The sequence below is a fragment of the Alligator sinensis genome, unplaced genomic scaffold (assembly GCF_000455745.1).
Source record: "Alligator sinensis unplaced genomic scaffold, ASM45574v1 scaffold1336_1, whole genome shotgun sequence".
Classification (NCBI taxonomy): domain Eukaryota; kingdom Metazoa; phylum Chordata; order Crocodylia; family Alligatoridae; genus Alligator; species Alligator sinensis.
Genome location: NW_005843037.1, coordinates 424,093 through 437,380, shown reverse-complemented (window position 1 = coordinate 437,380; position 13,288 = coordinate 424,093). Strand labels below are relative to the sequence as shown.

The window sequence follows — 13,288 nt, the reverse complement described above, 5'->3', positions numbered from 1 at the left end:
CATTCAGAGCTAGCTCAGTTATCTGTACAGGACTGCAATACACCCCATGCATTTATGGGCCAAGCTGTGTTTCCTCCAGTCTAATTACAAACTATAATTAGCCTTCAGTCTTTACAGTCTCAGTGACACAGATACATTATCACCAAGTGGAAGTTTCATGGCCAGACTATAAAATAAAAACAAAAACAAAAAGACACTTCAGGTATTTTCCACTTTAGGTGGGGCGGGGGAGAAAGGCAAGAACCTTTTGTACAGAACAGTAATCTGCAACTTGGACAAATACATTGATTAAACAAAGAGTACCTGTTGGTCCAGGGACTGACTACACAGAAAAGCCCATCAATCAAACCACTTACATGAACAGATGGTTTAAAAATTTTTTAGACAGACACCAAGAGCAAAAATCTCAGCACCAGGTATTCACATCAAAGTCAGCACAGTGTCTGCCAGGATAGATAAACAAAACTTGCAGCCTCTGGAAGGTGGTGCCATCTTCTTCTCATAAATGGGTACAGATCTCTTAAAAAAAGATACGTCACTTGCACAGGGAGGAGAGTCTGTCAGAAACATCTGTTTAACTTCTGCTTAACTTTAACAGTCAGACACACATTTGTAAAGTGCTGCAGGAAGTTTTTATTAGGCCACGCAACACTCTGAAGGGAAGGGTAATCAATTTTTCAGGCATTCACCACATTGCCGGCAATGAGATGTGCCACAACCACAAATGCTAAAGTTATGCAACTGTTGCTTCTAGGTAAATGACATTTAAAATAGAAAATCTTTCCTACACAGTGTTGTGAATAAAATTGCACTTGTTTTGTTGTTTGTTTTTAACTCCATCATCAATATCACTGTAACTTTTCCAAATATTCCCTTTTTGGTATCTTACTGGACTTCCTTCAACAACAGGAGCTTCTTTCTCTAAAACTTCTCCCTGCAAGCCAGCCAGTATGTGGTCTCCAACAATCACCCATTCACTTGCCAGAAAACAGGAAGACTGTTTCTTCAATAAATCTTCTTTGTCTTTTACCCTCCCCCCCCCCAAAATAGGCACAGGCAGTTGACCTGTGAAAGTTAATTGCAACATTGAATTCACAGTCCCTCAGGCAGGTGTTAGGAATTTGAGTGACAGATTAAATATCTGAAAAGTTACAGAAGGTGCTGGAATAATACACATTTAAATTGCTTAAAAATCCAAACTTGCATCAACATTTTAATTTCAAAGTTTCCAAAGGTTTAACAATGTCCTTGTGCACCTCTTCCACAGCAAGCTGTACAAGACACCCTCACTGCAGTACAGCAACTAAATCCAAAGGTTAAGATCAAGAAACAGATCAGCAGGATGCCCCTGATTCACTGGGCAGCCGAACGGAAACGGAAGCTCCCCCTCTCCTGACAGCAAGAAGCGGGTGCTTCCTCACTCCATTTTGGACCTTTCAAAGTGTGTAATCATTCTTTCCTGTAAGACAAAAAAAAAAAAAGGATTATACTGAAGCTTGCATTTTTTTTTCTGTGCATTCACGTCCCCATAGTGAGAACCCATACTTCACGTGTTTATAGATACAACCATACATTGTAGAACAGTGATTTAACTTTGAAAAAAAGAACATTCCAATCATGGTAAGATGTGAATAGATGCTAGTGCACATCTACCAAAATTACCCTTTTATGTAAACATGCCAACTCCTGGTCTCTGAGTTTAGGTCAGACTATTCTCACTTTCATAATCCACATTCTGTACTTTTTTAAATGTCACATAGGAAAAAAGAGCCATATAATCCCCATTCTTGCAGAAACTGACATACTTCTCAAACAGAGAAAAAAAGGAATATGGCTCTCCTCCAGCAAACAGATCCATACAAGGCTGAATCGATCAGAGCTAAATAGCCTTTACACTGGATATGACAGATAAACTTTCTCACTATATTTGCTTTTTACTGTGTTAATTGTGGACCTATGCACAACATTTTTATAGATTCATGATCTGATTTATCACCATATTTGTACTTGATTATGTTAATTCTAGGAGTTGGAATAATTCTAATATTATAAAAGCCTTAGTCTGTCTGTCCGTAATGCTCTATTTGCACTGATTGGTTGTCTGAAACAACCAACCAAATCAGAGTGCTCCAAGAGCATTCCAGACAGGAGGCAGCAGCGAAGCACCACCATGACAGCAGAGACAGAGTGCGGGGGCAAGGCCAGCACCCCATGGCCCTGCTCCCTGGGAGGTGGAAGCAATGGGGTGGGCTCCCCCGCTCCTTAGAGGTGGCGGGGGGGGAGGAGGGGAAGAGTGAGGGAATGTGCCCAGACGAAGGGGTGGGGGGGCAACACAGGGCTCTGTCCCTGCCCCCTCCCCCCAACCCCGTCATTCTTCACAAGTAATTTGCTAGTGCTTTTATAATGGTTGGCCCTATTTTATTATTATATTTGCATTTCTGTTATTTTTACTTAAATTTATATTATGGTTGTATGTCTGTTATGTTGTTTTCGGGAGCATGGCTTTCAGCCAAAATCCTTAATAAATTGAATTGAATTGAACTGAAATTGAATGTTATATAGAAGACTTCATCCTAGTTACAGAGAAACACACTCAAACACTGACACTGTTGTTTCTAACCAGGAGACAGTCAGGGTTCTTAGTTCTTCCCCAAAAAGACTTAAAAGGATACCTTTAATTAAGCCTTAAAGTTCGAACCCTTATGATTATATATATAAAAAACAAAAAAACAAAAAAACAACCACCTGAAAAGTTTCTACAAAAGCTGCCCAAATACTCTGAATGTTCTACTAATCCATCTTCTCCCATTAAGGTTGCAGACACAAATATATTGTGAACATGGAGAAGATATACAACAAACAGATCTACACTGGTATAAGTAGCTCCTTTCCAGTGCAAAGTTACACTTCAGGAAGTTAGGAGCAATTATACACTAATCTAAGTTACACTAGAATCGTTTTTGCCAGAGAGATTCCAGATATAAGCGGTGATAAATCATGCCGTCTACTATATCAACAGAAGAGCTGTTCCTGTGACATTTATCCATAGTGGAGACTGATTTTATATTTGAAAGAGGCACACTTTTCATATATAAATCCTTTAGTTTTCCTAAAAGCAGAATGCAAGTGGCAAATGTTAACAAAAAAAAGAAATAACTTTCTAAGCTAGGTACAGACCTTCAAAAAGCCTGAGGCAGAATCAATCTAAGTTATACAGTTTCCTATAAGTGGTGTAGATTGGTAGCAAAAAAAACACACATTCACCCTTTGGGTGGTGTGGAGGGAAAGTGCAAATCTAAGACCAGGTTCCACCATTTTTAAACCAGTCCACGTGTGCTGAACTTCTGTTCTGTTACGGGTATAGACTGGTTTCCAATCACTTATACCAGTAAAAGTGTAATGTCTGTATCTGGCCTTAGAAACAACCTAGTTTGTGGAATGGCATTTACAGAACAGGAAATCTGGCTGTACTTCTACAAAATCCAAACAACAATTCAAATGTGAAAGGGAATGGGGAAAATGCAGTTTTGTTTTCCAATTTATATAAATCCACACAGTATTACTGCAAGAAGAGCAATTAAGGTCTCATGTGACAGTCTGCTGCTTAGATAGTACCACCCTTGAAACTCTCTTGACTGAGCACAGATTTGCAGTGCTCTTATTTAAGGCAAATTTGTCTTGCTTCTTATGCAATTTGTTCCTGCTGTGTTGACAAGAACAGAGCTCATTTCAAACAGGCCAAGTTGACCTCCTTAGTAGTTAACTCATGACTCCTTTGGCATGTCATAAGACTTTAGTTGGTGCTAGAGGCATGTTTACTGACCTCATCTGAATCCAGAAGAGCTGGAAGAGCACTGCAGTAAAAAGAAAAAAAAAAGATTATTACAAAAATATGGGACACTTAATTGCTGTAAATAAGAAGGATGGATTTAACTTTTAGTATCCCTAGCTTTTGGGGGAGGGAGGAGGAGGGGAAGAAGGAATGGAATGGAGAAGAGCACAGAGTTTTTGGTGAAATTAGGGAACTTAGGAGACAATCACAGAGAGAAATGAAAAGAGCATGAAAAAGCAGGGCCCACAAAGCAGCATCAAATATTCAAGTCAGTTTTTAATTTCTGATTTCATTTTCCAGCTCTCAAGTACCCATTACCACTACAAACCAGCCATGAGAGTTTCTGGAAGGTGGCATCCAGGTAAAAGAAAAAGTATTTATATCCATACATACAAAGGGGATTTATTGGGATAGGAATATTGGTATGTTACACTGGCAAAAAGCTCTTAGTATGGATGTAAATATACTGGCAAAGCTTGGCATTGTCTTAATATAGTAGAACCATGCCACACCAGACAAATAAGTTTTACTCGTACAGTGCTGATCTATCAACATGCCTGTCTCAACATGAGGGGTTTCTGTATACCAGCAAATTCCAAGTCAAGACCATCAATTTTCTCTACCCAGACCAAAGTAGTTTTGCCAAAAGAATACCCTAGTACAAATAGTCTCAGTGTGCTGGGCAGGGGGGAACCCTACCTTTAAAAAGAAGTATTAACACAAACCCCACGAAAATGAGAAAAGTGTGTCTTTTTTTTTCTCTCCTCAGTGCAGTATACTGAAACTTCTGTTTGTTTCCTGACATGCATACACTGACTTGAATTTGTGCAAAGTAGATTAGTATTTAAATCTAGGCTCTGAGCCTCCTTCACTATCAGGATTTGTACTCCAGTAGAAATTATAGACTATTGCTGTTTTAGCACAGATAAATTTATGTTCCATCACTGATGTGTTTTCAATTGTAACAAACAACGTATAAGCAGGATGGATACCATTTCTTCACATATGGTTTCCATATTGCTAACAAACAGCTACTGAACAGAAGGCCCAGATATTCTGACAGTTACAAAGCTTAAAAAGTTATTCACCAATTCGCATCTAGCAAAACACTTGTGTATACTTGTAGTGCATCATACAAAAGAGAAGCAGGTTTATTTTAACTTCACTAAACTGCCAACAAGTCATTAGAAATTATAGGATTGAGAACAAAGATGATGAAAAATGACTTCATCCTATTATTCTTAGTAATGATATATGGTACAAGGAGTTCACAATAGAAACAGTTTCTATCATAAAAATATTAGTGCTTATATTCAATGTGTTACAACAACTTGTTCATCTATAGGATAAAACCTATCAACTGTCCTATACTTGTCAGGAGTAAGGGCTAGGAATTTACCTACATGTAAAAACTTCAAAAGCAAAAGAAAAGTAAACCCTTAAGGCTAAACATGTCACCAACATACTGTCTCAGAACAGAGACCTGATTATCTTAAAAGAAGTACTAATTTCTGGTACTGCTGAAAAACAGGACTGGCACCTGCGGTCACCTCCAGAAAAAGGGACTTTTCCCCAGTCAGATTATTATACATGGACCTTTGCCAGCTACAGTGAATATTTAAGATGTTCCCAGTCTATATTTCAAAGGACAAATTTAAGGATTTCTTCACCAAAGGAAAGAGGAGGAACGAAATACTACCAGGGGAGCTGCAGTTTTACCGAGTATACAGCCTGTTAAATAGTGACTTGAGTATTATGCATAAAACTACAAGTGTACTCTTTGGGTATGTCTGCACGGTTGGCTTGCTTGGTGTAGCCATGCACACATCTCAATACCCCCTTCTCATCTTCACAAAGCTCTTATCAACATGCTCATGCATGCAAGTTTATGGGCCCAGCTTGGGATATGGGATAAAGCACATTGTATGCTTTGAACTACACTCCTACTTGTCCACTTTGCATTACAGAGGCAGCTAAAGCACATGTACCTGAGGTTGTATTTAGCTAGTCCTCCAATGCCATCCAGCAGTTTCCTGTGCTGGTAGGTTCTGACCCTTACACATTCACTCCCTATTAACGCACAACCACCAGAAGCTAGTGGCCAATTTATATATACTCGTAGTTTATCGCCTTTATTTCCATGTTACTGGATCCAGTTTCTGCAAAGGTCAGCCAGAGCACTCTAGAAGATGCCTTCTACTTAGCATACTGCTAGCTAGCTGGATGAGCACTTCAGGGTGAATACTATTAGGAGTATGGTTTTGCCAAAAAAGAAGGCAGGGCAGATTTGCACCTTATGGACTGAATAAATCAGAGATGCATAGCATATGCTTTCATAAGCAGCAGGTTTTGAGAGAAAAACAATGCAAATCTGTACTTGAGAGTAACAGTGCTCACTACACCTTAGACATACATACCAGTAAATACAGAGGCTCCAGAGTGAGTTCAGCAATTGCTAGATACGGCATTTGAAAATGCATTTCCAACACTGTTCCAAGTATTGGCTTACTTGCTACAGTAAGATACTTACACATCAGTCACTGAAGAAGGAACATTTTCTTCTACCCACTTCAGATCATCTTCTTGCTGGAAGCACAGAAACAGACAAGGAAACGAATAAAAAACAGACAAGCTAATGAATAAATGCAAACATTAAGAAAGAAAGAAAGAAACCCAAAGAGTTCTCTAAAGGTATTTGGAAATGCACAGCCTTTTTTGTTCCAAGCTACTTAAAACACAATAGAACTATAGTGGATTATCCAACAAAAACTCTGATTAATAATTCTGGATTAAGGAATCCAGATCCAAGGCTAATCATCACCATTAAGTTCAAAGCAGATTTCTAAACCTGGTAATTTGGAACCATTTTAAACCAATGTCTAATCAGTCAAGCCTACTCAAGTTCCAATAAATTTACATAATACAAAATGTCAACAAATAAATATGGCATGATGTATACCCCATCTTAAATGTAATCTTGTTAATTTTTGTAGACATATTAAAACGTTTATGGTATTGGCAGGATTATTGATTTTCATGTTTTATAAACACATGACATTTTAATTAATACCACATATTTCTTTCAATGTCTGAGCACTGACCATTTCTAGTAGTAGTGGCCTTTGTCACCTTTACTTGATGTAAGTATGCCCTTGCTTACCGACTCAAGAACATCAAAGTCTATGATATTGGCAAAGAGATTTCTGATGGCATAACAGATTCTAAACAATGTAAGTATTTTTTAACAAAAGTACAGTTCTCTCAGAAGCAGTTTTGGAATCCATTTCCCAAATAAGTTTTGTAGAAAACTCAACTTATCTAGTGAAAAATGCAAATACTTTAGCTGGACCTACAAAAGATATAAAAGCACTTCCAGTGGCTGTAGATACACCAAAGTGGCTGACGAAGCATACAGGATTCGGAGGCATAAGCCAAATACCATAAATTCCTTCAAAATTCAATTCAGCCTCTGTACGGTCCATTTTTATGCAAATCTCAGAACCCAAGACGTTAGTCACAGACTATATTAAGCAGAAGGTAGGCAGGGTGGCACCTTGGAGACAGTGATTCAGAGCAGCATGAAATTTCACAGGCAAGAACCTACTGCATCAGATGCAAGGAATACACAAATTCTCAAAGCACATGACAAGGTCTGACTTACTGGAAAACTAATTGCATGCTTACACTCTTTTCACAAGCACCACACTTGCTACGTTGACCCAGCCCACCATCTTGGCAAGTCCATGGAATTTCTGTTCTCCTTCTGCCTTTCTTCTACTCTCAAAGAGATCCTACACAAGTGGCAGCCACCTGAAAGAGCTGGATTTGTCTTTACTGTGAAATCTTTACCAAGGTAGGAATGGCATACTCACAGCTTTGTTTGCTTTCACATTCCCATTTGGCTCTTGTTTTGTACTTCTCATTTTCATCCCTTCTGCAAAGGAAAGAAAAAATAAAATTGGGTGATTAAACTAGGCCAGCATATAGAGTATAGATGGATTTATGCTGTAGGAATAGCCACCTTAAGCCAAAGAATGACTTGGGAGAGAAAGGCATGCTATTTATTTAAAGTAGAGAGCCCCTTTTCAAGTCCCAAAGAATACCGGTAATTTTGTAGGGACACAGAGGGGGAAAAATAATGTATGTGTAGGACAAGCAAATAAGTTCAATGGATAAACACCTCTGTGTAAGAGAAAAATGGTCTGCTTGTTCAGTTTACATTGTACATAATTTCCTTGTTCCTGTAGTGTCAGTTTCCCTCTTCTCTTCCTTAGATCTTTCTGATAAGTGAAATGATTAGAACTGAAGGGCTCAAGGAATGACATCTAACATCTAATTCACATTTACAAAAAAAAGAAAAGAAAACTCAACCTTAATCTGTCTAGCAGTAGCAACAGAAAGACCCCACCATCTAAGGGAGGATGGCCTACATGAAGTAAATTGTTGGTTTCAGTCCAGTTTCTGGAAAAGGATTACACAAGAAAAAACAACCATTACATTAACACTCTCACTAGCCAGGTTCATCTGAGAAGTCCATGGTTGGAAGATATGTAAAAGACTGAACTGAATACCTACTAGTTGTTTTCCTCTAAAGCTACGAAAAAGTATAGCAGTGACAGCATGGAAGTTTACACTGCTGTACCTGTTCCTGGTTTTACAGAAAACAGAAGACTTCACTCCCCAGGGCTGCCAAATCAGCAGTTAGATTTATCTCAAAAAACAGAAACATCGGGATTCTGTCCCTACCAAAGCTTTCCTTTAGCATTGGCTCTTTCTGTTCATCATCGTCATCTTCCTCAGACAATGGTGAGAAAGCAAACCTTTAGAGGAAAAGAAATAGACATCATAAGAATGATACTCAGAAAGTTCAAATACTTTTACGTTATTTTTAAGAGATTTCTCATCTCAACAATTTGTATCACTTGACTACTCTTCACAATGCAGTGATTATAAATTAGATTAATGCTCAACTATAAGGTAATCTCAGTATTAATTTCTCTTTTTAAATGGTTATGCCATGAGGGAGAATCCATGCATCCTCTTCAACTGCAGCTTCCACTTCTGAGATCAGAAAGGAATGACATTAACCATATTTTTCCACCAATCCCTACACATATTGCTCAGGAACCCTGGAGATAGATACAGCAACTGGTTGTACACCAAAAATTCTAGAAATGCTCTTTGGATAAACAGACATTGCTCAAATGGTACTAAAAAAAAAAAAAAAAAGTAAGAAAGAGGTAAGAGAGAGTAAACCTTTGGTTGTTGGCAGATGGCCTCCACAGAATCATGATGACAAAAAGTATCATTGAGAATAATAACCGCCAGATGGCATCATCCACCCACAGCTCCCGCCAGTCCTGTCAAGCAGAGGAGTGCCACAGGTTAAAAAAAAAAAAAAAAAAAAAAAGACCAGGAACAAAGTGCATACAAGTCCTCTTTCCACAGATGGGCAAACACCATACAAAGAATGAGGTTGCATTTCTGTACTAAATGGCTTCCCCTAACAGTGTAAATATTGATGTATTAACACTTTGAGGTGCACTCCTCTACCTACAGAAGACTCAATAAAAAGAGTCCTTTTCAGCCACCACCCCCTCTTACCTAAAAGTACAAACTTATAAATGAAGTTCTAATCATGGAAACCCACTTAATGACAGGTAAACTCACCGACTGACAATCCACTAGCCTGAACTTCATGGTGGTCCAGATGATAAATACAATGGAAGCTGAAGGTAAGAAAGAACACTTGGTCAAAGAACGTTGCTATTCCACTCAAATACACAAAAGCCTTATATCTCAAATTGTCTATCTTGAGTATCTGTATACCTATCACTAGAATACTGAGCACCAAGCAATCACTTCCTCAGAGTTTCATAAGCAAAAAGCTCTTAAACTTCCGCAGTTTACTATGTATTTTCTTTTTATATATCTTTGTCTTCCATTCACAAAGAGCCAATGCAGTTCTATGCCAATCATCTCCCATCAGCTAAATGTAATCACTGAAATTAAGAGCTGAAGTCAAAATGTTCTTGTTTTCCCCAAAGCACACTCTCACTTATAATGTCTGAGACATTATAAGAAAGGACTCCCCTACTCCCTGTCTCCTCCCCCACTGGAGAAGCTTTTTAGTGGGTCACATCTATTTTTATGCTTCTAGAGAGAACAAAGAGTTTAAGTTTTATCTACTGCTTTTCCTGGTCATGAAAACCACAGCTCTTTACAAACTACACTTCCTGCCCAGTGAAGAAGTGACCTCAGGCATCCATGCCAACAACCAGTTAGGACCCCATGCACTACATGACCGGGTTGGAAGCCTCAATGAAACACATAGAGAAATCAAAGAAACTAATGTTTCTACAGTACCATTAAGACCTTGTTTTTAAAAGGTTGCCTCTCACAGACCTCCATAGAGTATCCTCCCAAAATTACAATTTGAGTTGACCTAGTCAGAAATTGGCTTTATTACAGGAAGGCGAGGTATTTCAAACCTGAAGCCTACATCATTATATGTCAGCCGTCCTTCACAAACATAAAATATACTTCAAGTCAAAAGGACTTGGTAAAACCTCATACCTCCATTTTCCAGTCTCATGTTTCTTTCTATTATCTAAAAACAGACTAGGATCTTGGCACTCAAACACCAGAACTCTATGACCAGACAACAAGTAGAAATTATTTTTAAGTAACAATATCACCCACCCCACTATTCCTGGAATTCAGAACTTATTAGCCTGACCCACATTGAAGTTTTAATGCTGGAACTAAATGGGCTCACCCCATAGTAAGGTTCAAAGAATGGTTATTTTTCTTATTAGTTGAGTTTTGCAGTAGTTTAGTCAGATGTTGCCAAGAACTTCAACCAAAGCTATCTAATGCAAGTAAAACACTTTATAAAACACCTTTGAAACAGCTCGTTCCTTAAGCAAGGAGCGTTAAAAGTGAATATGCTCACTGCCTGGTTAAGGTGAGAGAAACTAAGGACCTAATAGCATTAACAGGTTTATCTTTCATATTCAAATGTTTATTTTATTTACTGGAAGTGGACACAAAGTTTCAGTTCCAGTTTTCCAATCCCAGACAGCCTGTTCAGTTTTCCAAACTGAACAGAAGAATTTTGTTTGTTTAATATCTTTTTCAGGGATCTGCTCTTAGCTTGACTGAGGAAGAAAGTATGGAAGCAAAGACTGTGTCAGGATTGTGGAAGTATACTACATCTTAAACTCCCCTAGCAAATCAGCACCCATTCGTACAGCAGTTTTGGAACAAGCTATTACTCATCTTGGGAGCAGACATCAGCCTGGGATGCAGCTGCCAACAAAGCATAAGGAAGCGTTTGGGAGTGGGGAAAGGGCCATAACAAGAACCGGCACAGAACTATTAATCTTACTTGTATCCAGACTGATTTGGAGTTAGTGCCTCAGGGAGCAAGAAAAGCCACACAGAAACTCAAGCCGAGTTTGAATATTAAAGAATAACAACCACAGAAATGGCATTACATATAAAAGACAGGCCAATATACTGAGGCACGGGCTAGCTTTAGGAAATCAAACCAGTCCTATAATACAGAAAGAGCATGCTATTTACTGAAAATAAAATCAGAAGCTCACCTGTTACTGCCAAGATAAGAGTGTTGGTGAAGTGCCGATAAAGAGAAAGTTTCACAACATTCCTCCGTAGTTTCAGCAGCTTCATTGTTTGAGTGAGGCTGATGAATATGTTTGGCAAGTCAAAGAAAGCAATCTCAAAAATCAAACTTATGGCAAATCAGCAGGATGTGGCTGTTATGCACTTCTCAACAACAATGGCATGCAAGGCAGAGTGCCCCCACACAACTTTAGTATAGGATTCTAAGGTGACCCAGCTTTCCCATACACTGGTAGAAGGCAGTTCAGAGGTAACAGTTCTGCAGTGATTTGGGATAAACAGACTGTTTCCCTCACTTCTGTTTTTTTTTTAAAAAGCCTCCCAGCTACCATAGCAGACTACTCTGACCAATACACTGACAGGACATCCAGATGCACATTTCAGAAATATGCATATGACAAACAGCAGCTCATACCTCCACATGATTTTTATATGAATTTTGAGATGTGGAAAAAAATTAAATTCAAGAGCAGATTCTAACATGACCTGTATCTTCACCAGTCTGCCTGCTCTTTTAATTCCATAATGATTCCACACATCTTTACACAAAGAGTAGCTATTGTACAAGGAAGGAAATTGAGACAAAACCTACATGCTGTTTGATTTATCCTGACTTACTGATTGCTCAGCTCTTTCAAGAGTATACATGAAGGGTGCTCAACCCCTGATCCACAGAGCCGTATTATCTGGCCTAAGATACTCTCCAAGGGTCCAGAAATTTGGTGGAGGAGGAGTCATGGTAGCATTACCTGATGCTCCCTTGCTGCTAGATTTCCAGACCCATGGTAAGCCTTGTTTGGGCTAGATAACGTGGCCCTGCATGCTAGATCGTGCTGGCACAGGGCTGGATCTAGTAGGCTGGCAGCATGCAACTGGATAGGGGTGGCAGCTGGTCCAAGGCTGGATCAAGGAAATGAAAGGCATGCAGCTAGATCTAGTAGCAGACAGCGTACAATTTGAGTCATGGACCAAACCTGTGGCACTCATTCAACCCACAGGGCCAAAAGGTTGGCTGTCATTGGTATACACCAAACCAAGGTAAAACCTAGACTCCTAAGAGCCAGAGCATGACAGACCCTATAAGGTGCAAACCATGAAAGAGAAGGTTGGGAAAAGGGTTTATACAGACACCATTCATGAAAGTTTAAAAGGTCTACTCAGTCCCATTTTGTTTTCAAACTATTTTGAAGCCTGTCAAAGTTGAGAAGGAAATTTGGCTCTAGTGTTGCTATAAAATAAGGTTGTTTTTTTCAGTCTCAAATGTGATAGTAAAACTAAGGCAGCCCATTTTCTGAAAGCTGCTCTTATCACTGCTGCATCAATATAATATTAGAGTAACTGAACTCATCAACAATCAGGACATCATACACAGTCTAAGCATTCAAAGGAGTACGGATAAAGAGTTGCTGAAATAGATCTCTGTTTCCAACATCATTTTTTCTGCACAAGCTGTAAAAGTAGACCTTACCTGAACTCTCAGATAGTGGAACCCAAGGTAAATTTCTCAACAGACAGTATGTCACTGAACCTGGCAAAAAAAAGTTTGTGCAGACAGACCCCTTGAAAACCCAAGCTCCAAAGAAAAACTCTCCACCAAATCGACTAATGAAGGATATCCACCAGCAGAGGGCAGTATCTAGGAAAGCCAGGGGAATAAAGGCCAAGGAGGCAAGATCATTCTGTGCCTAGAGATAAAGAGAAACAGGTAGTGAGAACAAGATGAATGTGAAGCAAGGCACAGAAGAATCAAGAAAGCAGTCCCAGTTTATTTGTTTGTTTTTTTAATCAGAGGACACAAATATAAAACTG

General features: G+C 39.0%; 1 protein-coding gene across 1 annotated transcript in view; it reads right to left on the bottom strand.

The window, feature by feature from the left end:
* Positions 1 to 613: 613 nt before the first annotated feature.
* Positions 614 to 13,288, bottom strand: part of TMEM87A (transmembrane protein 87A) — a 36,222-nt gene continuing 23,547 nt past the window's right edge. The window contains exons 13-21 of the mRNA XM_014526390.2: positions 13,096 to 13,164; positions 11,443 to 11,551; positions 9,503 to 9,561; positions 9,089 to 9,192; positions 8,579 to 8,652; positions 7,705 to 7,766; positions 6,363 to 6,418; positions 3,824 to 3,854; positions 614 to 1,459 (exon numbers count right to left, since the gene is read on the bottom strand). Coding sequence (XP_014381876.2) covers positions 1,418 to 1,459; positions 3,824 to 3,854; positions 6,363 to 6,418; positions 7,705 to 7,766; positions 8,579 to 8,652; positions 9,089 to 9,192; positions 9,503 to 9,561; positions 11,443 to 11,551; positions 13,096 to 13,164 — 606 coding nt within the window. The 3' untranslated portion in view covers positions 614 to 1,417. The remainder of the gene's footprint in view (positions 1,460 to 3,823; positions 3,855 to 6,362; positions 6,419 to 7,704; positions 7,767 to 8,578; positions 8,653 to 9,088; positions 9,193 to 9,502; positions 9,562 to 11,442; positions 11,552 to 13,095; positions 13,165 to 13,288) is intronic.